The following is a 27,422-nucleotide window of genomic DNA, read 5'->3' on the forward strand; positions in this document are numbered from 1 at the left end:
ATTCACTCAGAAACTAGTTAAGTCTGGTAATGAAGGCTGTCCAATAATATCATCACTACATTGCTTAAGTTGACGGTAAAATTTCCGTTGATTAGAGCGAAACAAGGTGTTTTGTCTAAAACGGGTTACTTTTTCTTTATACTTCTTCAAACGCACTGCTGAGCATGTAATTTTCTGTTTAAGAGTTTCCGTAGCAATCAAAAATGAATGCACACTATTACTTTTATATGCCTTATAGAGACGTTTCTTAATAGCAAACAATCTAGGAGTAAGAGTGGTACACGAATTAATAGCCACTAACTGAGACAAATCCTTTCTTAATTTACTGATCCTAGATGTCAACCGTTCCTTCCAATGCTCCCCACTGTTATGTCCACCAAATGAGTTGCTTGAATTACCCTTTGCAATGTACACAACAGCCTTAGCTGCAGCATACACTAAACAATTACACTCCAACATGTCAAGTTCCATGGTCATCAATATTTCAGATATACATTGATTAGCAAGATGTATCAGATTTTTCACAGTTTTAGTCTCAGCAACTCTGGACACAGGGGTCCTGGAAGAAAAGCAAGTGGTGTCAAAATCCTGTAGAAAAGTGATCACCTGTTCAAACATCCGTGCCATTTCAGGCGTAGCCTTAGAGAAGCAATGCCTAGCACATGACAGCACTGAGTCAAATTCCCTGGCAGCTACATTGACAGCACCAACAGCAGGACTAGTCGTCAACACAGTAGCAGGGCTCACAACATCATCACTTAATACATAATCAAAAATAGGAACAGTGCCATCAGATGACACATTCAGCCGAACAGGATCACACTTAGGAGAGGCAGTTTCGTTTGGAGCAGTGCCATCAAATGATACATTCACCCGAACAGGATCAAACTTCTTAGGAGAGACAATTTCGTCAAGCAACTCATCTGGCTTTACAGGATTACACAGAGCATAGCCAATGATAGTATCTGCACCCTTGGCATCAGCAGCTGCATCCGCTGATACTGATTGTTGAATGGCCTGCAGCTCAAACTCAGTCAAAAGCTTATTAGAGTGTATCACAGCACGAGCCTGGCAGCACAAATTGTTCACAGATCTATAACGCTTACTAGGGTTTCAAGCATCCCACAGATCCTTCAAGCGATTCCTGTAGCCTTTCCCTTTCGATCGAGCGAAGTAGTAGCATACCGTCAATTCAGTATTCTCCTCACGAGTCCATTTCCGCCGTCCCTGGGCTGGTTGCAACAAAGGACGCACAGCGTCCGACAACCCAGTGGCAAGGCTCTCACCCGAATAGGGCAAAAAACCCGCTTCGTCCATAGAAGCTAGTCCAGGCCGATAAGCAAAGTTTTATCCAGGTGAGCATTAATTGGAGAATCTTGACCTTCGAAAAATGTTGTTAATATCAGACAAAGCGGCAGCCAAACGAATAAATCAACATCAAATCGTCTATAGAATCAAATAGCAAGGAAGGGAGAAAGTAAAAGCGCAAGATTCGAAGCCAGCTTCCAAGCGTTACCACTTCGGTCACGTGATACTACTACTACTACTACTTTTTTCATTGAACAATAATGACACACATGTACAATAGTACAGAATAATATTGGTAATACAGGCATACGCTTAAGTATAACCAAAGTTAATAGATGTTAAGATATTAACAGTCCCAAGAATAGCTGCTTTATGGAGGTTATTAAACAATGTTTCGTTATAGTCAGGTATTCGCTACTACTACTACTACTACTACTACTACTACTACTACTACTACTACTACTACTACTACTACTATTTTTCATTAAAAGAATTACATGTACACACAATTGTACAGAGAAAGAACAGAATCATGTACAAGTACATAAGATAATGTTCATTAAATCACATTTGTACACCGTAAGACATGAACAGTTCCAATTATGGCTGCCTTTTGAATGGTACAAAATAAATTGTTAGAAAAGTCTGGGATACGACGAAGGTGAGTAATACAGTTGGAAGATACAACACCTGTACATCCAACCACCACAGGGATAATTATCACCGGCATTCTGTACATCATGTGATAATCATGTGCCAATGATTGATACTTCTGTAACTTTTCTTGCTCCTTAGAGGGAACATTTACATCAGCTGGACAAGAAACTTCAATGAAGTAGATCTTCTTAAGGTCATAGTCAAATAAAACAATATCTGGACGATTACTCAGGTGGTGACTGGCAGACTGTAAGCTAAAATCCCACAGGATCTTCACTGCCGATGATTCAACCACAGCAGGGGGTCTATGAGTGAACCAACACGAGGAACCAGGTAAAAATCCATGCAGCCGCCAATGCACCACTCCAGCTACTAAGTTATGACGATATAAATAAGCAGTGGCAGCCAATGATGGACAAGCTGCCAACAAATGAACAACAGATTCTTCATGCTCTCCACACAATCTACACATTATAGAAGGAATGCTCATCTTCATAATCTTAACCTGAATAACTCTGGTGGTGATGGCCTGATTCTGAATGGCAAGTATTGTAGATTCCGACTCTGAGTGAACATGGCTTTTCAGCCAGCACACACTTCTAGTCTTGTCAATTGAATTCTTGTTTAAAAGTGCATAATACTGACCATGAAGAGGTTTGTCGATGATAGAGGACATTAGCCGGCTAAACTGACAGTCATGAATCAAAGACTTCAGTGAAGAGAACAAGATGTTTTGGAAGTCTGATGTAACAGATAGAGATGCACAGTATTCCCTGGCCCTGAACAACACAGAACTCCGCCTTGGCAAATCACTGTCAATCTCACAGCACAATAAGACCAGAGGGTCAGAAGAAACAGAGAGATGATGAGCAAGTGAGACTAACTTTCTGTTATACAAGTTCTCAATGTTCACCAACCCAACACCTCCAGCAGAGCAAGGCAAATAAATACGCTCAATAGCACTACGAGGATGATGATTGTTAGTGGCTGATAGGATCCTCCTTGTGCTAACATCAAATTGCTGGATCTCTTTCTTAGTCCAGGGAACAATTCCAAAGCCAAAGGACAAGAGTAGAACACAAAATGAGTTTGTAGCTCTTGTCTTACGAGGTCCACTGAGCAATGAGCTCCATACTAGCTTCAATCGATGGTTATATAAATCAGTAAGCATCTCCTTACTCTTGACACAATCTAGTCCATCAGATTCATAAAAACCCAGGTACTTGTATGACTCACCAACACCCAATACACGTATAGAGCAAGCGTCTGATAGGGGAACATCATCAGATGAAACCACCTTTCCCCTCACTACAGAGGACTTTGCACACTTGTCAAGCCCAAAGGTGAGACAAACATCATTGGAAAACATATAAACAGTGTGAAGTAGCCTTTCAAGCTGTATATCCGATTTTGCAAACAATTTAATGTCATCCATATACAACAAATGATTTACTCTTCTCGTAGTGGTGGCCTGATACCTACTCAAGGAATCCAACAGCATACTCAATGGTGTAAGAGTAAGACAAAACAGTAGAGGACTAAGTGTGTCTCCCTGGAAAATACCGCGCTTAATAGAGACTGCTGCCAGCATCACTGGGTCACAAGTAGGCATCCGAAGGTACAAAGTAGTACTCCATAGTGAGAGCAATTGTTCAATACACTGTACTATGGTGGTGTCAAATCGAAATAATTTTAAACAACAAACAATCCAGTTATGGGGTACAGAATCATAGGCCTTTTTATAGTCAAGCCATGCAACAGAAAGTGATCGATTCTTAGACTTGACCTGCTTCCAAATATGACTATTCAACAACAAATGATCTGTGCATCCAAGCTCTCCTCTAACACACCCCTTCTGTGCTGGATGTAAAACATTATTAACAACACAGTGCCTTAGCACTACTTCACTAATACATCCTGTCCACAGCTTGTACAAAATGTTCAGACAGGTTATTGGCCGAAAATTCTTTGGCTGTTCTGTATCAGAAGCTTTGGGAATTAAAATAGTTTTGCCCTTCAGAAACCATGATGGTATAAGAGACCCATCCTTCAACATGTTGTTAAAATGGGAGACAATCACTGACCTCAAAGCTGTGAATCGTTTAATCCAAAAGCCCTGAACGCCATCAGGACCTGGAGCAGCCCAGTTGCGTAACCTAGACACACAACCATTAAAACAAGCCTCATCAATGACAGACTGCTCCACAATAAATGACTTATCTGCAGTCTTGCCCTCAAGGTCACTGAGCCAAGAGGTATCCAAGTTTGCTTTTGCTGGATTCTCAAAAATGTTTTTCCAGAAAGATTCCAATGCAGCCAAATCAGGGGATGGGTGAACTTCATCCCCACCCCTCAACAACTCAGAATAAAATCTCTTTTCATTCTGGCGAAACAATTTGTTTTGCCATTGTCTCAATAATCTTGACTTATACTTCCTTAACCTGGCTGCATAACTTGAAATTTTCTGTTTAAGAGTTTCAATTACTACAGAAAAATCTGACAATGACGTTATACAATGTTTAGAATGTAATTGTCTTAACTTATGCATAAATTTCCTACTACCACTAGGAGGGAAACCTCCAGCCACCAAACGAGACAAATCTCCTCTTAAACTTGATATAGTGTTCTCCAAACGTGACTTCCATGAATTGTGTGATCGTCGAGCTGGGGATCCCGATAACAGCGTATTCACAGTGGCAGCAGCAGCATATAGAAGATGCACACACTGTTGCAATGATGGATCAAAATATTCCAAAACTTTTTCAAGAGAGTCATTTACACTGGTGACAAGATCCAAAACTGGTTTGTTGATGGTAACTCTAGGGAGACTAGGGGCTAGTAACCCCTGGGCAGAAGCCTCAAAAAACTTGTGTTCCAAACATTGTGAGACATTATCCTCAGGAAAATGCACCACACACACAACAGATATATCCTCAGACTTTGGACAATTAACCTTCTCAGGGGAATCCAGTAAACTTGATTCAGGATAGACCTTCTCAGGAGAATCTGGTGAACTTGATTCAGAATAGACAGCTGGCTTAGGATCCACTACATCAGGCTTAGTTGGCTGGGAAGCCACCACATGTGTGATATCCACTGACGATCTGGTACAAGAAGTTGCAATATTAGATAACTCATGTTCAGAGAGCATGTGAGACGATTGAATGTTTCTAGCGTGACAGCAAAGAGTATTCACACTTATCGACGCTTTAGATGAATTTCTAGTATCCCAAATAGCCTTCAGTCGATTCCGGTAACCTACTCCATCATGCTTGGCGAGATAGAAGCAGTGCATCAGTTCGATGTTCTCAGCATAGGACCACTGACCATGAGTTGTGTCTGACGGTAGGCATTCAGCTCCCGACAACCCAGCATCGACGCGCTCACCAGGAAAACTTGCAGAGGACTCGTCGCTGGCTTCCACGGACGCACAGCGATGGGAGACTTCAGTATCCAGGTGGGCATTAATTCGGACTACAGGTGTAAGTTCACTACTTGCACTCGGTGACCGGACAGTTCTTGAGCTACGAAGTTTCATAGTTTCACAGGAACGGCTAAGCACACCCAAAAGGAGCTTGGGGGAAGGCTGACCAGCAGCGTTGTTTCACACCTCACGACTTGATCACGTGACTTCTACTACTACTACTACTACTACTACTACTACTACTACTACTACTACTACTACTACTACTACTACTACTACTACTACTACTACTACTACTACTACTACTACTACTACTACTACTACTACTACTACTACTACTACTACTACTACTACTACTACTACTACTACTACTACTACTACTACTACTACTACTACTACTACTACTACTTTATTTGATGGGTGTAGTTGCACATCTATTGCGAACAGGATCCCAATCACAAAGTTGCAGATATCTAGCTATTATACCTTTTATAGTAGCGCCGGGACTGAAGCGTTTTCTGAAATAATTTTGTGGCATCTAAATATGCTGCTGAAAGAAAGTGTTGATACAGACAATTACCACCTCGATATGGTTTCATTGGATGAAGAAGAAAACAAGCAGCCTGATTGAAGATTAAAAGAAACGACAAGGTGCAGAGGGCCCACACTTGTTGGAACCCCAAAAGGCACATCCCACTGGTGAGTTTGTTATTGTGGCGTAAAATGGTGGCCGTGCACTGCTTCATTTGGCCTCTATGCTTGCGACTGTGGTCAGTGAGTGAGTGAGTGAGTGGGTGGGTGGGTGGGTGGGTGGGTGAGTGAGTGAGTGAGTGAGTGAGTGTTTAAAAAATTCTATATCCGGTCACTGGTAAGTGTTTTCTTGTTTAAATGCTGTATTTCATGTTAGATGGATTAATATTATTCCATAAAGGTAATTTTCGTGGCGTAAGATTCTCTAGGATGAGTTTTGAAGGCAGCATTTTAGGTGGCACGCGTCATTTTTGGGGCATCCCTACTTAAACAGTACTACCGTACTGTTTGATACTTTGGTAATTTTGTGTTGGAAATATTATTCTAGAGTATCAAAACATTATCATTTTTTGGCAAATGTATCTATATCCCGTAATCAATTAGTTCATTGTTCTTTATAAAAGAAAGAGTACAATTATTGCCACATTTTGGTAGCTTTTGAGAACATCTTTTCAGGTTAACTTTTGATAACCAAAATTTGCCATTTTGGAAATTTCGAGTATCTAGCCCAAAGTTTTTAATTTTAGAAACTATTAGATTGCTTAAAATTAGCCAAAAAATGACAACTTTAAAGTTGCCAAAAAGTGGAAATATTTTGTTACCAAAATTGACAGTTTTTTGGTAATTTGTGAGCAGCCATAAATTGCCAACTTTCGCAATTTGGAGGTATTAAAACATTGCCATTTTTGGTGAACTAGATTGCACAATTGATTAGCTCATTGTTCTTTATTAAAGAAGTAGTATGCTTATTGCCACAACTGGTAGCTTTTGAGCACTATGTTGTGGTTGTTCAAGCTTCCAAATTTGGAACTATGACCAGTTTCCAGTTTTGGAAATTTTTGGCCTGCTTGAAAACTATTGGATTGCATAAAAGTTTCCAAGTGTGACAGCTTGAAAGTTGCCAAAACTGAAAACCTTTCAAAAATGGCAATTTCTGAGCAGTTCAATAGTCTGACAAAAGGTTTGTACTACGATACTTACTCCATGTACAGACCGATCTTCAAGTGATTCCATCAAGTGGTTTACCCTGGAGGCGTGACAACAAATCGCCTTTAGATTTTTGAAAAATTGCACATACCTCCCTTGTTGTTTGTCTGATCTGTACCAAAATTGAACTGTAAATGTGCAGTATTATGCTCCTACTGCACTCTAAATATTAAGTTAATCAACCAAAGCACGCGCAAGTTATCATGATTTTTCTAAAGTATGCGAAACAAAGAAGAAAAAGATCAAGAAGAAAAATATAAAGAAAATATGACAAACTTTAAAGGCACATATCTCAGTGATTTGAGGATTTGCCTCAAATTTAGAATGGGAGGTGCACTACCACAAGGGAGTTTCCACAGCAAGAATGGTCAATTTCCATCCAGCCATTATTGAGCTATCGATGCGTGGAAATGACCAAATCGGAGCAAATTGTTTCAGACATTCCCAAGATATGAACATTCAAAAATCAACTTCATTTTTTTCATTTTTCCTTATTTTTCTTCTTTTCGCTCACTCACAAAAGTTTCCCTAAAACACAAACACATTATCCGAATACCTCGAAATTTAGGGAGTATATAGGCAGAATCACAGTGCCAAATTTGTTTGGAATACAATAAATTGTCACAGAGTTATTAACGATTATTCATGAAAATTAACACCAATGTGTTGTCACACCCACAGGCTAAACCGCTTATGAGAAGAAGCTGAAAATTAGTGTGTGTATAGGTTAACTATTGAACCTCAAACCTTTTGTGGTTTGGAAGAAATCCTACAATGCAAAAACCAACTGTGTGTAGCAAAAACACAATCAAGTTTTGTTAATAAAAAACAGTTACTCACCACGCCTACCAGACAAACTGTTCAGGGGAATGAGCTGAAAGTCGGTGTACAGATGGAATACTGTAGACGTTGTGGAAATTGTCATGGTACGTAATTCTCACGGATTTTGTAGTTAACACAGTAACTATGAAAGTAAAATCTGTGAAAATTTCATAGAGTGTAACATTTTTTTGCTATGACATGGATGACGAATTAGTCAATGAGCAGCAGTTATAGCTGCTGCATTCTTGATATCTATAATAAAATTCTCTAGAGACAATCAATTGAGCCAGGGACCCCTTGCTGTGCTTGGATAAAGCAAATGTTGGCCACATATACTGGGAGTTGCAATGTCATGATTGCATGTTTTGCAGCATAAACGTCAACAATAGTTCTTTCTCAATTGATTGTTAAACTTGGTATATTCTCCACATTTCTTTGATTGATGCCAGCTGGAGATTGCTTTCAGCTCAGTCTCTGATCACACAATCAATGGTTGTCAGACTGCGCTAGCTTTTATTATTTATTATTATCAAGTCTATCAGTTGGGCACTGGAGAGTTTACACAGAAGGCAGAGCCTGTACAAGGTGCTTCAGATGCTTTGGCATGGCTGGCTTAAAGTAGAATTGAATGTAAATCCAATGAGTTATAATACAAAACCATCTACATGCAGCAAGTGCAAGATCGAGATACTCTAATGGTGCAGTCACCTAAGAAATATAGGTCTATCAAAGTGTTCAGCTATGTTACAAGTCACCTTATAGACAATCTAATCAAAAACAGCCAAGCTGTAAAAAAGGGTGCGGCCTCCAAAAAAGCCAGGATGAAAAAAGATGTGAAATCAAAGGTGGCGGCCAAGAAATGGCTGTGATGGTAGGTTAATGGTAAAAATTTTAATAATGACAATTCAGATGAATTTGTGTTGCCTCCGCCACCTTTGATTTCACATCTTTTTTCATCCTGGCTTTTTTGGAGGCCACACCCTTTTTTACAGCTTGGCTGTTTTTGATTAGATATCACTTCTTTTTGTAATTTCAAACCTAAAGCCAGTCTATGGCCAGCTTTAGGCATTACTTTTAACTTGTCTTTTTCTTTACCACCGATCTAGAGAGAAGATTATTACGAAGAAGAAGATTATAATGATTTGTTTAGCTACATGTACATTTAGGCATTAATTTGTAATTGTGTTGATTGATCATAAAAATAAGCCACACAGGTTAAACTGTTTGCAGTTACAGGGAAATGTGTATGTAGTTCTACAGGGGGCCTCATAATCAAGACACACGATAGTGTGTCGTGCGGCCCAAGAAGCCGGCGCGCCACACCGTGAGTATATTAACAGGAAGAAAGAAAACGCAATTTTCACACCTATGTAGCTCTGTGATCCCTTATCCGATTGGAACCAAATTTGCTGGAGACGTGCCGCCCAGCTAGGGTAGTCTACATACCAAATTTGAAGAAAATCGCTCCAGCCATTTCCGAGATACGAGCGAACAAAATTTCGTTTTAATTTCTTCGTTTTTTTCATCTTCATTTCGCACACTTCGCAAAATTCGCCATAAAACACGAATGCGTGCTCGGATTTGGCTGAAATTTGGCACACTTAAAGGGCTCATTAAGGCGGATCTCCGTACCAACTTTGGTAGGAATCCGATGAACATTCACGGAGTTATGACCGATTATTTGCGTAAAATAAGGTCGAAGGTCTGTCACGCCTACAGGGTAAACGCCTTGGAGGAATCAGTTGAAAATTGATATGTAGATGGAGCAACCATCGTAGGAGTGCCTTTTTGTGGTTTGAAAGGAATCGGGATAAAGACCACGGAGATATGACACGAAACCCAACCTGTGTCAAAATTACGCGATCGATTTTTATGACTAAAAAAACTATTAGTTTTCGTATCTACCAGGCAAACCGCTTAGAACAACGAGCTGAAAATCAGTATGTAGCTGGAATAATCATCATAGAAAGTCCTTGCAGTAGTACAGAAGAATCGGATTACAAATCACTGAGTTATGATTCGAAAGGCAACTAGGTGCAGCAAATGCGAGATCGAGATACTCTAATAGAACAGTCACCCTAATAAAGCATTCAGCTGCATTTATAATTTACTCAGTTATATTACATTGTAAGTTATTCTGTAGGGAATTCAGCTACAAACAAGTCACCCTGTAGTCAGATCAGCTAGAAGAAGGTACCTAATAGAGAATTCAGCTACAAATAAGCCATCATGTAGAGAGTTCAGCTCAAATAAATCACCCTGTAGAGAATTCAGCTACAAACAAATTGCCCTGTAGAGAGATCAGCTAGAAGAAGTTACCTTGTAGAGAGTTCAGTTACAAAGAAACAATCATACAAAGAAACAATCATGCAAAGAGTTTAGCTACAAACAAATCACCCAGTAAAAAGTTCCGCTATGAACAGATCACACTGTAGAGAGTTCAGTTAGAAGCAAGTCATCCTGTAGAGAGATCAGCTAGAAGAAGTCACCTTGTAGAGAGTTCAGTTACAAAGAAACAATCATGCAAAGAGTTTAGCTGCAAACAAATCACCCAGTAGAAAGTTCCGCTATTAACAGATCACACTGTAGAGAGTTCAGTTAGAAACAAGTCATCCTGTAGATAGATCAGCTAGAAGAAGTCACTTTGTAGAGAGTTCAGCTACAAAGAAACCACCATGTAAAAGAGTTCAGCTGCAAACAAATCACCTGTAGAGAATTCAACTACAAACAAATCACCCTGTAGAAAGATCAGCTAGAAGAAGTTACCTTGTAGAGAGTTCAGCTACAAACAAATCACCCTGTAGAAAGTTCAGCTACAAACAAGTCACCCTGTAGAGAGATCAGCTAGAAACAAGTCATCCTGTAGAGAGTTCAGCTAGAAGAAGTTACGTTGTACAGAGTTCAGCTACAAAGAAACTACCATGTAGAGAGTTCAGCTGCAAATAAATCGCCCTGTAGAGAATTCAGCTACAAACAAATCACCCTGTAGAAAGATCAGCTAGAAGAAGTTACCTTGTAGAGAGTTCAGCTACAAACAAATCACCCTGTAGAGAGTTCAGCTACAAAGAAACTACCATATAGAGAGTTCAGCTGCAAACAAATCGCCCTGTAGAGAATTCAGCTACAAACAAATCACCCTGTAGAAAAGTAGATCAGCTAGAAGAAGTTACCTTGTAGAGAGTTCAGCTACAAACAAATCACCCTGTAGAGAGTTCAGCTACAAACAAGTCACCATGTAGAGAGTTCAGCTAGAAGAAGTTACATTGTAGAGAGTTCAGCTACAAAGAAACTACCATGTAGAGAGTTCAGCCGCAAACAAATCGCCCTGTAGAGAATTCAGCTACAAACAAATTACCCTGTAAAAAGATCAGCTAGAAGAGGTTACCTTGTAGAGAATTCAGCTACAAACAAATCACCCTGTAGAAAGATCAGCTAGAAGACGTTACCTTGTAGAGAGTTCAACTACAAACAAATCACCCTGTAGAGAGTTCAGCTACAAAGAAACTACCATATAGAGAGTTCAGCTGCAAACAAATCGCCCTGTAGAGAATTCAGCTACATACAAATTACCCTGTAGAAAGGTCAGCTAGAAGAAGTTACCTTGTAGAGAGTTAAGCTACAAACAAATCACCCTGTAGAGAGTTCAGCTAGAAACAAGACACTCTGTAGAAAGATCAGCTAGAAACAAGCCACCCTTAGAGAGTTCAGCTAGAATAAGTTACACTGTAGAGAGTTCGGCTACAAAGAAACTACCATGTAGAGAGTTCAGCTGCAAACAAATCGCCTGTAGAGAATTCAGCTACAAACAAATCACCCTGTAGAAAGATCAGCTAGAAGAAGTTACCTTGTAGAGAGTTCAGCTACAAACAAATCACCCTGTAGAGAGTTCAGCTAGAAACAAGTCACCCTGTAGAGAGATCAGCTAGAAACAAGTCATCCTGTAGAGAGTTCAGCTAGAAGAAGTTACATTGTAGAGAATTCAGCTACAAAGAAACTACCATGTAGAGAGTTCAGCTGCAAACAAATGGCCCTGTAGAGAATTCAGCTACAAACAAATCACCCTGTAGAAAGTTCAGCTACAAACAAGTCACCCTGTAGAGAGATCAGCTAGAAACAAGTCATCCTGTAGAGAGTTCAGCTAGAAGAAGTTACATTGTAGAGAGTTCAGCTACAAAGAAACTACCATGTAGAGAGTTCAGCTGCAAATAAATCACCCTGTAGAGAATTCAGCTACAAACAAATCACCCTGTAGAAAGATCAGCTAGAAGACGTTACCTTGTAGAGAGTTCAGCTACAAACAAATCACCCTGTAGAGAGTTCAGCTACAAAGAAACTACCATATAGAGAGTTCAGCTGCAAACAAATCGCCCTGTAGAGAATTCAGCTACATACAAATTACCCTGTAGAAAGGTCAGCTAGAAGAAGTTACCTTGTAGAGAGTTAAGCTACAAACAAATCACCCTGTAGAGAGTTCAGCTAGAAACAAGTCACCCTGTAGAGAGATCAGCTAGAAACAAGCCACCCGTCGAGAGTTCAGCTAGAAGAAGTTACATTGTAGAGAGTTCAGCTACAAACAAATCTCCCTGTAGAGAGTTCAGCTAGAAACAAGTCACCCTGTAGAGAGATCAGCTAGAAACAAGTCATCCTGTAGAGAGTTCAGCTAGAAGAAGTTACATTGTAGAGAGTTCAGCTACAAAGAAACTACCTTGTAGAGAATTCAGATACAAACAAATCACCCTTTAGAAAGGTCAGCTATATAGAAGAAGTTACCTTGTAGAGAGTTCAGCTACAAACAAATCACCCTGTAGAGAGTTCAGCTAGAAACAAGTCACCCTGTAGAGAGATCAGCTAGAAACAAGTCATCCTGTAGAGAGTTCAGCTAGAAGAAATTATCTTGTAGAGAGTTCAGCTACAAACAAATCGCCCTGTAGAGAGTTCAGCTACAAACAAGTCACCCTGTAGAGAGATCAACTAGAAACAAGCCACCCGTAGAGAGTTCAGCTAGAATAAGTTACACTGTAGAGAGTTCGGCTACAAAGAAACTACCATATAGAGAGTTCAGCTTCAAACAAATCACCCTGTAGAAAGGTCAGCTAGAAGAAGTTACCTTGTAGAGAGTTCAGCTACAAACAAATCACCCTGTAGAGAGTTTAGCTAGAAACAAGTCACCCTGTAGAGAGATCAGCTAGAAACAAGCCACCCGTAGAGAGTTCAGCTAGAAGAAGTTACATTATAGAGAGTTCAGCTACAAAGAAGCTACCATGTAGAGAGTTCAGCTGCAAACAAATCGCCCTGTAGAGAATTCAGCTACAAACAAATCACCCTGTAGAAAGGTCAGCTAGAAGAAGTTACCTTGTAGAGAGTTCAGCTACAAACGAATCACCCTGTAGAGAGTTCAGCTACAAACAAGTCACCATGTAGAGAGTTCAGCTAGAAGAAGTTACATTGTAGAGAGTTCAGCTACAAAGAAACTACCATGTAGAGAGTTCAGCTGCAAACAAATCGCCCTGTAGAGAATTCAGCTACAAACAAATTACCCTGTAAAAAGATCAGCTAGAAGAAGTTACCTTGTAGAGAGTTCAGCTACAAACAAATCACCCTGTAGAGAGTTCAGCTAGAAACAAGTCACCCTGTAGAGAGATCAACTAGAAACAAGCCACCCGTAGAGAGTTCAGCTAGAATAAGTTACACTGTAGAGAGTTCGGCTACAAAGAAACTACCATGTAGAGACTTCAGCTGCAAACAAATTGCCCTGTAGAGAATTCAGCTACAAACAAATCACTCTGTAGAAAGATCAGCTAGAAGAAGTTACCTTGTAGAGAGTTCAGCTACAAACAAATCACCCTGTAGAGAGTTCAGCTAGAAACAAGTCACCCTGTAGAGAGATCAGCTAGAAACAAGTCATCCTGTAGAGAGTTCAGCTAGAAGAAGTTACATTGTAGAGAGTTCAGCTACAAAGAAACTACCATGTAGAGAGTTTAGCTACAAACAAATCGCCCTGTAGAGAATTCAGTTACAAACAAATCACCCTGTAGAAAGATCAGCTAGAAGAACTTACCATGTAGAGAGTTCAGCTACAAACAAATCACCTTGTAGAGAGTTCAGCTACAAACAAGTCACCCTGTAGAGAGATCAGCTAGAAACAAGCCACCCATAGAGAGTTTAGCTAGAAGAAGTTACATTGTAGAGAGTTCAGCAGTTTAGCTGCAAACAAATCGCCCTGTAGAGAATTCAGCTACAAACAAATCACCCTGTAGAAAGATCAGCTAGAAGAAGTTACCTTGTAGAGAGTTCAGCTACAAACAAATCACCCTGTAGAGAGTTCAGCTACAAACAAGTCATCCAGTAGAGGGATCAGCTAGAAGGATCACCTTGCAGAGAGGTCAGCTACAAAGAAATCACCCTGCTTCATCTTTTCTTCTTCCTGTAGTAAAGAAAAAAACAACAGGTTAACAAGCCCTAAAGCCGGCCATAGGCCGGCTTTGGGGTATACAAATACAAAAAGAAGTGAAATCTAATCCAAAACAGCCAAGCTGTAAAAAAAAGAGTGCGGCCCTGAGAAAGGCTATGGTGAAAAAAGATGTGAAATCCAAGGTGGCGGCCAAGAAATGGCTGTGATGGTAGGTTAATGGTAAAAATTTTAATAACGACAATTCAAGTGAATTTTGTGCCAAGACCAAGCGGCACCAAATTCACTGAATTGTTGTTATTAAAGTTTTTACCATTAACCTACCATGACAGCCATTTCTTGGCCGCCACCTTGGATTTCACATCTTTTTTCACCATAGCCTTTCTCAGGGCCGCACTCTTTTTTTTACAGCTTGGCTGTTTTGGATTAGATATTCTTATTCTTATTCTTTTTAGTACTTTACAGTGTCCAGCACTGAAGGTCTGACAGCAACATGTGCTGCAGCCTTTGGATTATCCTAACCTAACAGGAACTGGAGACTTAATGATTACTTAACTTAGCTAACAATAAGGTGAAACAGAAAATGGCCAAAGAAAGGAAAAAAATCTCTCCTACCCCAGGATTCGAACTGCAGGCCACCCAATGTCTAGTCGAGCGCCACACTCAGTCTCCTCCAGGAGGGATGGATTTTCTTCCTTTAAACCTAAGTATTGATATAACTGTACTCTTTGACTACATGGTGAATGGTTTGTAGCTGAACTCACCACATGGTGGATTTTTTCTAGCTGAAACACTCTACGAAATATAGCTGAATTCTCTCCTGTTTCCAGCTGATCTCTCTACAGGGTGAATTGTTTCTAGCTGATCTTTCTACAGGGTGACTTGTTTCCAGCTGAACTTTCTACAGAGTGACTTGTTTCTAGCTGATCTCTCTACAGGGTGACTTATTTCTAGCTACACTCTCTACAGGGTAACTTGAAATGTAGTTGAACACCTTACTGGGTGACTTGATCCAGCTGAGTTTTCTACAGGGTGATTTGTTTCTGGCTGATCTCTCTACAGGGTGATTTGTTTCTAGCTTATCGCTCTACAGGGCTACTTGTTTATATTGAACTCTCTACAGGGTGACTTGAAAAATAGTTGAACTCTTTGCAGGTAACAGGGTAACTTACTTAACTGATCTCTACAGGGGGATTTGTTTCTAACTAAATACTGTGCAAAGTGGTTTATTTCTAGCTGATCTTTCTGCCGAGAGATTTGTTCACGTGATAGCTGGATTCTCCATAGGGTGACTTGAAAAGTAGTTGGGCTATTACAGGGTGACTTGATCATGCTGAGCTCTCTACAGCTTAACTCTACAAGGTGCCTTGTTTCCAGCTGATCTCTCTATAGAGTGATTTTTTCTAGCTGATCTCTCTACAACGTGATTTGTTTCTAGTTGATCTGACTTATTTCTAGCTGAACTTAGCCTGTGAAATGTGATAGTAAACCATGAAATTTCATGTAGTTTTCAAGGACACTGTCTATGAAAATTCATGGACACTGCCTATGAAAATTCATGGACACTGCCTATGAACATTTGATAATTCATGGACACTGCCTATGAAAATTTGACAATTCTTGGCCACTGCAAGCATGAAATTTTCTTGTGCCATGAAATAATTTGTCAGTGCTATAAAATTACCATGAAATCATGAGTATTTCATGGCATGGATATTGCAATGAAATATCAATGAAATGACTTTCATGGCACTTAATGGGGATTATTTTACTGTTCATGGATAATCCATAGGTATTTTATGGCACTGTTCTCTGGTAGTGCTACATGGTGCGGACTTCATTCTATCTGATCTCTCTACAGGGTGACTTGTTTCTGACTAATCTTTCAACCGAGTAATTTGTTTCAGGCTGATATTTCTACAGGGTTACTTGTTTCTAACTGATCCTTCTATAGGGTGATTTGTTTCAAGCTGATCTTTCTACAGGTTGATTCATTTCGAGCTGATCTCTCTACAGGGTGACTTGAAATGTAGCTTATCTCTTTACAAGGCTATATTTGTTTCTAGCTGTTGTCTCTACAGGGTGACTTCAAATGTAGTTGAACCCTTTGCAGGATAACTTGCTTCTAGCTTATCTTTCTACTGATTCAGAAAGAGTTTGTAGCTGAAATCTCCACGGGTTGCTTATTTCCAGCTGAAACACTCTACAATGTAGCTGAATTTTGTATAGGGTGACTGTTTCTAGCTGATCTCTCTATGGGTGGCTTGTTTCCAACTGAACTCTCTACGGGGTGACTTGATCTCTCTACAGGGTGATATGTTTTTAGCTGATCTCTACAGGGTGAATTGTTTCTAACTGATCTCTACTGAGCTCTTTACGGGGTGACTTGAAATTTAGTTGAACTCTCTACAGAGTGATTTGCTTGTTGCTGAACTGTCTTCAGGGTGACTTGTTTGTAGTTGAACTCTCTACAGGGTGACTTGTTTGTAAGTGAACTCTCTACAGGGCTATTTGTTTTTGATACTAGTTGAAGGGTGACTTGATTGTAGTTGATCTCCTTATGTTGTTAGCTGAACTCTCTACATGGTGACTTGATTGTAGCTGAACGTTCTAATAGAGTGACTTATTGCGCAGCTGAATGTTCTATTAGGGTGACTGCACTATTAGAGTATCTGAATCGTACACTTGTTACACCTAGTTCACTTTCATAGTGTAGCTCAGTGGATTTTACTCTGATTCCTTGTAAATCACTGAAAGATCACTCTAAAATGATTTATCTACCTCTCTACCTGATTTCAGCTGATTCCGTTAAGTAGTTTGCCTGGTAGGTGTGGCAAGTATTACTTTTTTATTAACAAAACTCGATCGTGCACATTTTACATATGATTGGTGTTTTTGTTATAACTTCATGACTGTTAGTGAGATTTCTGTAAAACTACAAAAGGTTTGCACTACGATGGCTACTCCATGTACAAACCGATTTTCAAGTCATTCCTTCAAACGGTTTACCCTGTGGCCGTGACAAAAAATTGCTATCGAATTTTTTGTAAATTGCATATAACTCCCTTGTTCTTTATTCAAAGTGTACAAAATTTGGACTATAAACATGCTAAATTACGTTCTAGCAGCCTTCCAAATGTGAAGAAAATCGACTAAAGCATGCGTGAGTTATAGCAATTTTTTTAAAGTGGTGCGAAAAGAAGATGAAGAAAAATACAAAGAAACTGAGACGAACGTTGAAGGCACATAACTCATTGATGGCCTGGTGGATTCAGCTCAAATTTGAAATGGAAGGTGCCCCACCCCGAGGAAGTTTCCACTGCAAAAATGGTTAGTTTCCACTGCAAAAATGGTTAGTTTCCATCCAGCCATTAACAAACTACGGATGCATGAAAACAGCGTTTTCTTGGTTCCTGTAAAATACACACTTGTCTGTCGCACGCCCGCACTGGCTGTACTTGGCCGCACGACACAGTATCGTGTGTCTTGATTCAGCTCTGTTATAAGTTACCCTCTGGAGAGTTTAGTAACCAACAATTTGCCCTGTATAGAGTTCAACTACAAACTAGTCACCCTGTAGAGAGTTCGACTACAATCCAGTCACCCTGTAGAGTATTTACATGTCACCCTGTAGAGAGTCCAGTCAAGTTAAAAACCGCCCTGTAGAAAGTTACAAGCTATCCTATAAAAAGTTCAGCTACATTACTAGTCACTGTGTAGAAAGTTCAGCTACATTACAATTCACCCTGTAGAGAGTTCAGCCAAGTTAAAACTCACCATGTATAAAGTTTAACTAAGTTACAAGCCACCTTGTAAATAGTTAAGTTACATTACAAGTCACCCAGAAGAGAATTTGAGTTAAGTTACAAGTAACTCTGGTGAAAGTTCGGTCAAGTTACACACCATGTAGAAAAGTTTAGCTACATTACAGGTCAACCTGTGGAGGGTTATTATTATTATTATTATTATTACTAGGACCGCGTCACATACAACCAAGTACATATACCAACGTGACAGCCTCTTGGTGAGGCTATTAGGTGGTGAAGGCATGATCTCCAAATCAACTCAATATGTCACAGTAGTGACAGATACAACACAATAGTGGCATCGTAACTAAAGGCCACCAGCAGCTAAGTGCCAGTACATCATTGGTGTGGTAATGGCACAGTGATGTGTACACAGTATAATTATGTAATTATGTATACAAAACATACAGGAGAGAACTATACATTATTGCAGTATTGTATGCAGCAATACATTATAGGCAACATCAACAGATAAAACTTATTAGCCAATATATATACAGTAAAGTATCAACATCAACTAGAGCTAAATAAGGTTCATCAGTGGTGTAGCAATGGCACAGTGATGGGTGACACACTGTAATTATGCATACACAACTTGCAGGAGATAGCTACACAATACTGTAGGAGTATGCAACCAGATGAACCAGACAAAGGAAGACAGCCAAGCCAGCCAGAACCTAGTAGCTAAGCCAGGTGAAGGCAAAAAAGATTAAGCATGTACTGAATTGCCTGACACCAACACAAAGGAAGTTCGCCATGCCAGCTGTACAAGACAAGATTGTTTACTTGTATTTCATATTGTAAAGAGTGTGGCATGTGTTTTAATGTTTTCTTGTATTGTTAATTAATTAAATATTTTATGTGACTTGTAGCTGGCATGGAGACTTTAGACGTTACAAACATAAAAACTTACTTGTAATCTTCTTGTTTACGTGTAAAGTGGCCTCTCGCTCTCCTGCAGTCACTTCACGGACATTCACTAATCTTTTCCTTCGCGCAATCTGTAATTAAGCTAGGGTGTGGTACTGGGCGTTATATAGAATTACATGTATGGTCAAGTCATCAGCACGAACGGACGCAACAATTATACATTTGTGCCTTCGTTCACAGGCGAGTCGATCCCCGGTTAGTTTATGTCTCTAGGCCTCGTAGTTTTCTCAAACATTAATTATTTATTTATGACATAATTTTAACTGCGTTTCGTATTATTCTTAGTACTTGGTTGTATAATTATTTATTAACACTTTACAATGACCAGCACTGAGGGTCTGACAGCAACGTGTGCTGCAGCCTTAGGATTACCTAACCTAATTTCAAGGTTAAGCTACATGCAGGTTACAAATCTCACTTTAGAAAGTCCGGCTAAGTTACTAGCCAACCTGTGGATAGTTCAGCTAGTCACCCTGTAGAGTTCAGTCAAGTTAAATATCACCCTGTAGAAGTCCAGCTACATTAATATTCACCCTGTAGCTATTATTACAAGTCATCTTGTACAGAATTTGGCCAGGTTAAAAAATCGCTCTGTAGAAAATTTAGCAAAGTTGCAATCCACCCTATAGAAGTGCAACTACATTACAAGTCGATCTTGAAGAGAATTCAGTTAAGTTACAAATCACTCCAGAGGAAGGTCAGCTAAGTTGCAAGTCACCGTCAAGAAAAGTTCACCTATATTACAAATCACCCTGTAGAGAGTTCAGCCAAGTTAAGTATCATCCTCTACAAAGTCCAGTTACATTACAAGTCATCACCCAAGTTACCTCTATATAGAAAGCTCTGTAGAAAGTTCAGCTGCATTTTAAATTGCTCTGTAGAGAGTTCAGGAAAGTTACAAGTAAACATTATAGAAAGTTAAGCTAAGTTACTATAAAACGTTCAGCTGAGTTACAATCCACCTGTAAAATGCCAAGCTACATTACAAGTTTCTCCGAGGAACGTTCAGTTAAAATACAAGTTACTCCAGAGAGAGTTCAGTTCAGCTAAGTTACAAGTCACTGTAGAAAGTTCAGCTACATTATAAGTCACCCTAAACAGAGTTTAGTCAAGTTAAAAATGACCCTGTGGGAAGTTTGGATACATCACAACCCATCCTGTTGATAGTTCAGGTACAAACAATCCACCCTGTAGAGAGTTCAGCTATATTAGAAGTAACACTCTAGAGAGTTCGAGAGTTCAGCTATATTAGAAGTAACACTCTAGAAAGTTCATTTACATCTAGAACTCTCTTTAGTGTGACTTCTAATATAGCTGAACTCTCTACAGGGTGACTAGTTGTAGCTGAACTCTCTACAGGGTAAATTAAAAGTCCCCCTGTAGAGAGTTCAGCTACAAACAAATCACCCTGTAGAGAGTTCTCTGCTACAAACAAGTTAGAGCTTTCAGCTACAAATAAGCCAACCTGTAGGAGAGAGTTGGTATTAAGTTTAATAAAAATTGCCTTATTTTTGAGCAATAAATATTGAATTGAAAAATATTATCCACTAACAAAAGTTCAGCTCTTGATCTCTTCCTCCTATCATAAAGAACAAAGACAAGTACCATATACGTACAATTTTACAAGGGACATAATTTTTGTGGATTTTGCGGTTGCTCGGCTTTCCACTAAACTTTCATCCTTGAAAATTAACAATTATCAAGGTTAGCTCTATGCTTTCTAATAGGTAACCTTAGTGAAAAACAACTGATCCTCAAAATTAAAACCACGAAAATCCTGAAATTCATCGATCCGCAAAAATACATACTTCGAAATTTTGTGCGTATACAGTATATAAGATGCTGCAAAGCCAGCATAAACCAATTTGGGAGTACACAAATAGTGATATGCACTCGTGTCCACCACACCATGTCGGATAAAGCAGCCAACTGTTGCTTCCATTGATGTTTAACACTTCCTTAATTATCAAATAATACTTTTTAACTCAAAGAATGATTTAACTTGCATATTGTGAAAGGTTATGCTTGTGCTATTACATAACAAATGGATACTAATCTGGGAAGGACTGTGTTATCCCAGAAACAGGACCTGTTTCATTGCTGGTATATGGATGATAATCAGCCTCATTGGTTTTTAACTTTAGCCTTAACCCAGTCAGCAATGCCACTCAGGAACCAAAACACAGCATACATATATAAGTTACATCCACACACAAACAGCTATACAGATTCAAGCAGAAACAATTACAAACACATAGTTATGCAGAAAAGGTAATCAAAATAAAGTAGTTGGGAACTTTCAATAAGTAGCTTCAGCAAACTTGATTTTACAATAAATATAAGTAATATGACATTGATCAGCACACCTTGGAGACTCAGCAGAGGTAAATAAGGCCTAGCTACTTCTGCTTAGACACAACAGTAAGTGGGATGTTATTCAATAAATTCAGGTAAACAGGGGACCTGGAACTCTAAACCACATCACAGAGGACTTCAAAAGATTCAATTGCATTCTGTATTCTACAGTCCTCTAACTATTCACTTTAAGATGTGAGTTCATCAAGGTGGCAGCATCTTTAACATCTGGGGCAGAAAAAATCAGTGTCATATCGCCATATTGCAACAGTATACCTCCAGGAACCTGAGATGGCAAATCATTAACATACACTAGAAACAATAAGGGACCAAGAGCACTGCCCTGTGGTATCTCCCTTCTCATGGACCTCCACTCTGGAAAAATTATTCAAACTCCTTACATAGACAGATCAATAATTTTGATTGAAACCATTTTAACACATCTGGATGAATGTTCAACTGAAACAATTTATTGAGCATTATATGGTGGTCAAGTAGATTAAATGCCTTGTGGAAGTCCAGCACACGTTGCCTTGTCATCATCCAAACACTGCCTTGCCATCATCCAAACATTGTACAATAAAATACACTGCTACTAAAAGAATATCTCTAGTGGATTTGTTATAGCAACAAGCACCCTGATGTGGGTGAAATAGAGAATGTTGTTCTAAATAATCACTCAACTAAGCAGCTACATTTTTTCTAAAATCTTAGCCAGCACCAGGCACCGCAAACACAGGTTTGAAATTCCCAGGATCAGTGAGTGCTCTTAAAATACCTTCACTGACAAGGGAAAGCACCTGCCATTGAGGATTCAGTAAATATCTTGGTAAGGGGAATAGCAAAGGCAATCAAAGGCAATCTCATTTGAAATTGCCTTTAAAAAGTTGGCTGACAAGCTGTCAGCCCAGTGGACTTTTTGGGGTTTAAGTTTTGTAGGTGAGAGTGAGCTAGAGATACTGTAATGCAGAATTGTAAAAGGATCATTGCCAATAGAGTGAGATGGTATAACAAAACTGGTAGCAGTGTCATGATTAGAGCTGATGGCCACAGTCTGGAAATGATCATTAATCAAGTTTAGAGCAGGGGAATTTATTGGAGCAGTGTAGGATTGTAACTGTTCCTTCTATCAATGATGTAAACATGTGACCACACATCAACAACATGGGCTTGTCTCCACTGCATTAGCATCTGTAATCTTGGCTTGTCTTTCAATTTATTTTGAAAATAGCATCTATTGGCAGATCTGTCAGCTTGATGCCTTGTTCTTAGATTTTATAAGTAGTTGAATTTTATCAGAAAACTAAAGAGTTGGTCTTTTGGAATGCCTAGAGCACACACTGCAAAGTGGTAAGTGCTTGATAAAAGTCCCAATTATCATCAATGCTATCAAAACTGTCCAAGGAATAGCATGCAGGACTGCTCGCAATTGATCCCCTTAAAAGAACAAATCAAACGTGGGTGCTGATAAGATCTTAAGGTAGGAATGTTAAAATCAACCACTTTCACTCTGTGATCATGAGCACCCAATGCTTCAGTAACATTAGGTACATCATCAAAACAACTAGATCACATAATCTACTGAAGTTACTGATGCATCATAAACCAGAGATGGGTCTCTCGTATGCTGTATTAACTGAAAGTCAGCTACACATCAAGATACTCCTTAGTCACCCATCCAGACACTAATTTAGCATTAAAATCAACTGCCATCAAAATGTAATTAGCAGTTGACGATAGTAACAATAAAGCAGATTGCAATGAAAGAAATAAGTGCAATGAAAGAAATAGATGGTGAATGGTACATTGACAAAATAGCAGTACGATGGTATTTAGCAATGTAACTGTTCAATTTCATCACAAATTGAAGTGTGTTCTGGACACAAGGACTGCAATATAAAGATGAAAAAATTGATTTGACAGCTTAAGTGAATAGAAGGAAGTAAACCCATCAAGGTTGGGTACTAGATTGTGAGTAGTGAGCGAACAGCACAAAATGATAGTGAACTATGGAGTCACTAAAATACCTCTGGCAGCTTACTGTTCAGTCCTTGAACATTATTATGAATAAGGCAAATGCCCTCAGAGGGTGCCTGAAATGTTCAGTAGGCAGTAGGTCAGACATAGTGATCAAATAGAGATAAGCTGTCTTCTCCATAAAGTAGATGATTAAACAAACAGTGTGGGCACTATCAGGTAAATTTCCTACTGCCACCAAAAGCCTCATAACTGGGCAGCAGTAACCTGTATGCACTTGATGTGAAAATAATTGATACAAACATCACACTGCAGCTCTCTGTGACAGAACTTAATTTAATTCTTAAGGTGCCAAGGACAAAATTAATGTCCTTATACATTCACAATTGTAAGGACATAGACTTAAATTGTACGGACATGAGCTATAAGGAATATTTTACACTGCTGGAATTGGAATAGGAAGTTTCCATTGTACTGCTTTCGTTACTATGATTGAAGGTTTTGAAGTTAACTACAGCCACATAGCTGCAGCATATCAACATGCTGTGGTCATTGGGTAATTGGAAACAGTAGAAGTGGAAATGGAAAACGGAAATGGTCAAATTGTTATTTACGTGTATTCTAGAGTAAAACTTTTATTTAGTGGCCGCCTCTTAAAGACCATCTTTTTACAAAGACCACCTCTGTACAAAGACCACCTTGTAATTAGGTTTTTAAAGATAGTTAAGGCACATTTGATGATCTACTTGATTAGACTACTTCATGGTCACTTTTATAAAGACCACCTCTTTACATGGTAATATTCAAATATGTATTTTGTGACTCATAGAAAGGGGTCGCCCATATTTTGGTCCACACTTCACTCAAGTGATCTACCATCATCGCTTAGTTTGTTCCAGAATGTGTCACAACAAAAATAGTCCATGCAAGTGAAATGTAGCTAATCACTACAACCTACTGTATCAGTGAAAAAAGAGGTCTCACAAGGAGATGGTGACCTTAAGAGCCTAGCTTATTTTAGCTGACCTAGCTGTTTTGATACAGTCATGAAATAGATGTTTTGAACCTAGCTATTATTACAATGCGAAAAGGTGGTCTTTGTAAAGAGAGTGGTCTTTATAAAGTAAGGTCAGTATCCCTTAGCCATCTTTGAAATCCAATTACAATGTGGTCTTTATACGGAGGTGGTCTTTGTAAGAAGGTATGCAACATATTTTTATAAGTTATGGGTGAGGCAAAATTTTATGTGTGAGTTATGGTGTCATGTCTACATTTTACTATACCACTATAGCTAAGTTATCATTTACATTGCATCCACATGAACTTAAACGGTCAAGTTGCTGATAACCTCAGCGTTACAAATTGGTGCATTTGATTCCTGCTTGCATTAATACCACAAATAATCAGAGCAGACTCACCAAGCTGTACTTGTATCTAATTGTATAGATGTATGTAATTATGTATCATTGTTTACACCCTGTTTAGGAAATGATCATATGGCTATCAAATGTCATCAAGAAACTTGTGGAAAATATTGAAAAATCTCCAGAAAAGTCCAACTTATGCAACATCTTATCTATGCTAATTATTTACTCTAAAATGCAGATGCTTGTTGGATTTTGTTACAGCACTAATAACTTAAATTGTTTGCAACATTTACTTCATAACATGGCTATTGATTTTTCATCCAATTATCACACCACTGTTCAAGTATTATGGAAACAGTATAAAGACAGGCTTCTGAAAACAGTTACTACTTTAGCAAATGGTGCTGCCAGTCTTCATTCATTTAATTGGATATTTGCTATCCCAATTTTACATCTTTTGGGTGGACACTGTAAGCCATCTCAGCATTTGAGCACTGTTGATTGGGATCAATACACTAAATGCAAAAAGTATGTTTTGTAATTTCTTTAATTGGTATTGTTATTTTGTTACACATACACAGGTACCAGTGGGGTGACAATTGGCAAGTATCTGACAGGTTTGTGTCACCTAGTTCTATGCAGATGTATGCAAATTTCCAAGTTATAAATACCTAGTAATGTGCTGGAGAATTGTATTATTGATATTTAATCAATAGCCGCAACAGATATATTATGGCTATATGTGTCAGTGATTGCCTGCATTAGAACTATTTTACAGTGTATAAGTACATAAGACATGTCATCCCATAGTGCTATATAACAATAGATGAATCATCTTCGATGAACTAACTAAGGTTTTTGTGAATATTGTGCAAGTTTTCAACTATCGAGTTGAATTTTGTTGTAATCTTAAATATGAATAGGCTGTAGAATCAGGTGTCCTACAGACCTTCAGCACTTGTGCTGTAAAGCCTTAATAAATAAAAGTAATGTCCATTTGATTCCACAAGGTTTACTTTGTGGACATAAAGTATAATAACTCACTCTCTAAGGTTCCTACGAATACAGATACATGAAATTAACAAGGGGAAAACATCCTGACTGTCTGGCAAACTCCTGTAAGCGTTCAAGTGTAATTTGGATGGCTGCAGGTTCCTTGTCCAGTCATGGACTTTTCTCCTTTCTCCAACTTTTCAAACATACTTAATCTAACATCTTTAAACAGGCTATAGGATCAGGTGTCATACAGACCTTCAGCACTTGTGCTGTAAAGCATTAAGAGACCGACCAAAATGTTCTAATTATCAAGTGTCCTAATTAACAGGTTCAACTGACTTGGTATTTTAGAGTAGCAGTTTTTTATGTAGTACTGCTTAGTCCTGCTATAGACTTTTAGTTTCTATCCATGCAGCCATAGTGGCACTCCTTTCTGTCATTGCCTTTCTTACTTGTCTAGAAGTAGGATGTCTATTGTTAAGTCCTAATCTATTTCTCTCTTTTAATTAGATTAAGTAAGTGAATCTAGACAGTAAAATAAATCAATTTGGGGGCCTGTGATAGCTAATCAGGATAATCCCTATAATTATGAATTTCCTATATGCTTCACTAATAGTTGGTCTTCTTTTTGTGTTATAGGACACAAAACAGAGTTACACAATACCTAGTGGATAAACGGTACGTTTACACTGATTAACACAGCACTGTATTATATTTAAAATATTTTAGTGATATGAAAGATCTTCAACCTTTGTTTGAAATTGATCCACTTTTATTGAGGCTGTTTGTAAAACAAGTTTCAATATCAGATCTTGAATTTTTGTGTGGTAAAGTTCCTACTTCTATTTTAATTATGAGATTAGCTCAAGAAGCTCAACAAAAGGTGGAGGTGAGTTTAGTAATGATGTTTTTTTATACTGTATCTGTTATAAAATTTAATTGCTAAAATGTTCCTCATTAGACTACTGCTAGAGCTCTTTGGATTATTGTAGTAAAGTTACCGGCACAGAACTATAATTAATTAAAATGCATTTCAGTGATATTTAATTATGTGGCCAACTGTATATGGCTGACTGAACAAAAATCTACCATGTTTGCACATCCTTGAATTCCATTTTATTGCTTCTCTGTTATCAATGGTAACAAAAAGAATGGGCTGTTAAAGTGTTTTAACCAATTGTGTTAAATTGTCTTATCAAGCAGCAAGATATTTAATTTGTACTGCAACTATATAAAGTAATTCAGCAATCATAACTCAGTAGTAAAAAGATACGTTTTACTGCAAGAACATGAAACAGAGATCAAGACATGCAGTAGTGTGTCATGCATGCCACACCATGAGTATATTGAAAAGAAGAAAGAAAATATAATTTTGATGGATTTGCAGTTCCATCCTGCCTTCATGAAACAAGATGATTTTGCTGTAGAAATGCCCTCCACCTTCAGATTTGCTGAAAAAATCAATCATTTGCCATACAGAGCCACTCAGGAGAATGAGTTGACAATTGGTGTACAGATGGATTGTTATTCTTAGAAAGACCCTTTAGCAGTTTAGAAGAATTGAATTTGCAGCAATTGAGTTATAGTGCGAAAACCAACTATCTCTATATATAAAGCTGAAAAGCCATCTGTCT

At 38.6% G+C, this 27,422-nt stretch overlaps 2 protein-coding genes across 2 annotated transcripts in view; one reads left to right on the forward strand and one right to left on the reverse strand.

Moving 5' to 3' along the window:
- Nucleotides 1-27,422, forward strand: part of LOC136250635 (E3 ubiquitin-protein ligase rnf213-alpha-like) — a 486,640-nt gene that overhangs the window by 141,104 nt on the left and 318,114 nt on the right. Inside the window, exons 23-26 of the mRNA XM_066042860.1 lie at nucleotides 24,911-25,320; nucleotides 25,374-25,409; nucleotides 26,428-26,466; nucleotides 26,518-26,677. Coding sequence (XP_065898932.1) covers nucleotides 24,911-25,320; nucleotides 25,374-25,409; nucleotides 26,428-26,466; nucleotides 26,518-26,677 — 645 coding nt within the window. The remainder of the gene's footprint in view (nucleotides 1-24,910; nucleotides 25,321-25,373; nucleotides 25,410-26,427; nucleotides 26,467-26,517; nucleotides 26,678-27,422) is intronic.
- Nucleotides 492-1,317, reverse strand: LOC136251602 (uncharacterized). The gene is made up of 3 exons (XM_066044062.1): nucleotides 1,186-1,317; nucleotides 607-1,068; nucleotides 492-559 (listed from the first exon to the last, which is right to left on the reverse strand). The coding sequence occupies exons 1-3, from the start codon at nucleotides 1,315-1,317 to the stop codon at nucleotides 536-538; spliced, it is 618 nt and encodes a 205-aa protein (XP_065900134.1). The 3' UTR covers nucleotides 492-535.

The sequence above is a fragment of the Dysidea avara genome, chromosome 3 (assembly GCF_963678975.1).
Source record: "Dysidea avara chromosome 3, odDysAvar1.4, whole genome shotgun sequence".
Classification (NCBI taxonomy): domain Eukaryota; kingdom Metazoa; phylum Porifera; class Demospongiae; order Dictyoceratida; family Dysideidae; genus Dysidea; species Dysidea avara.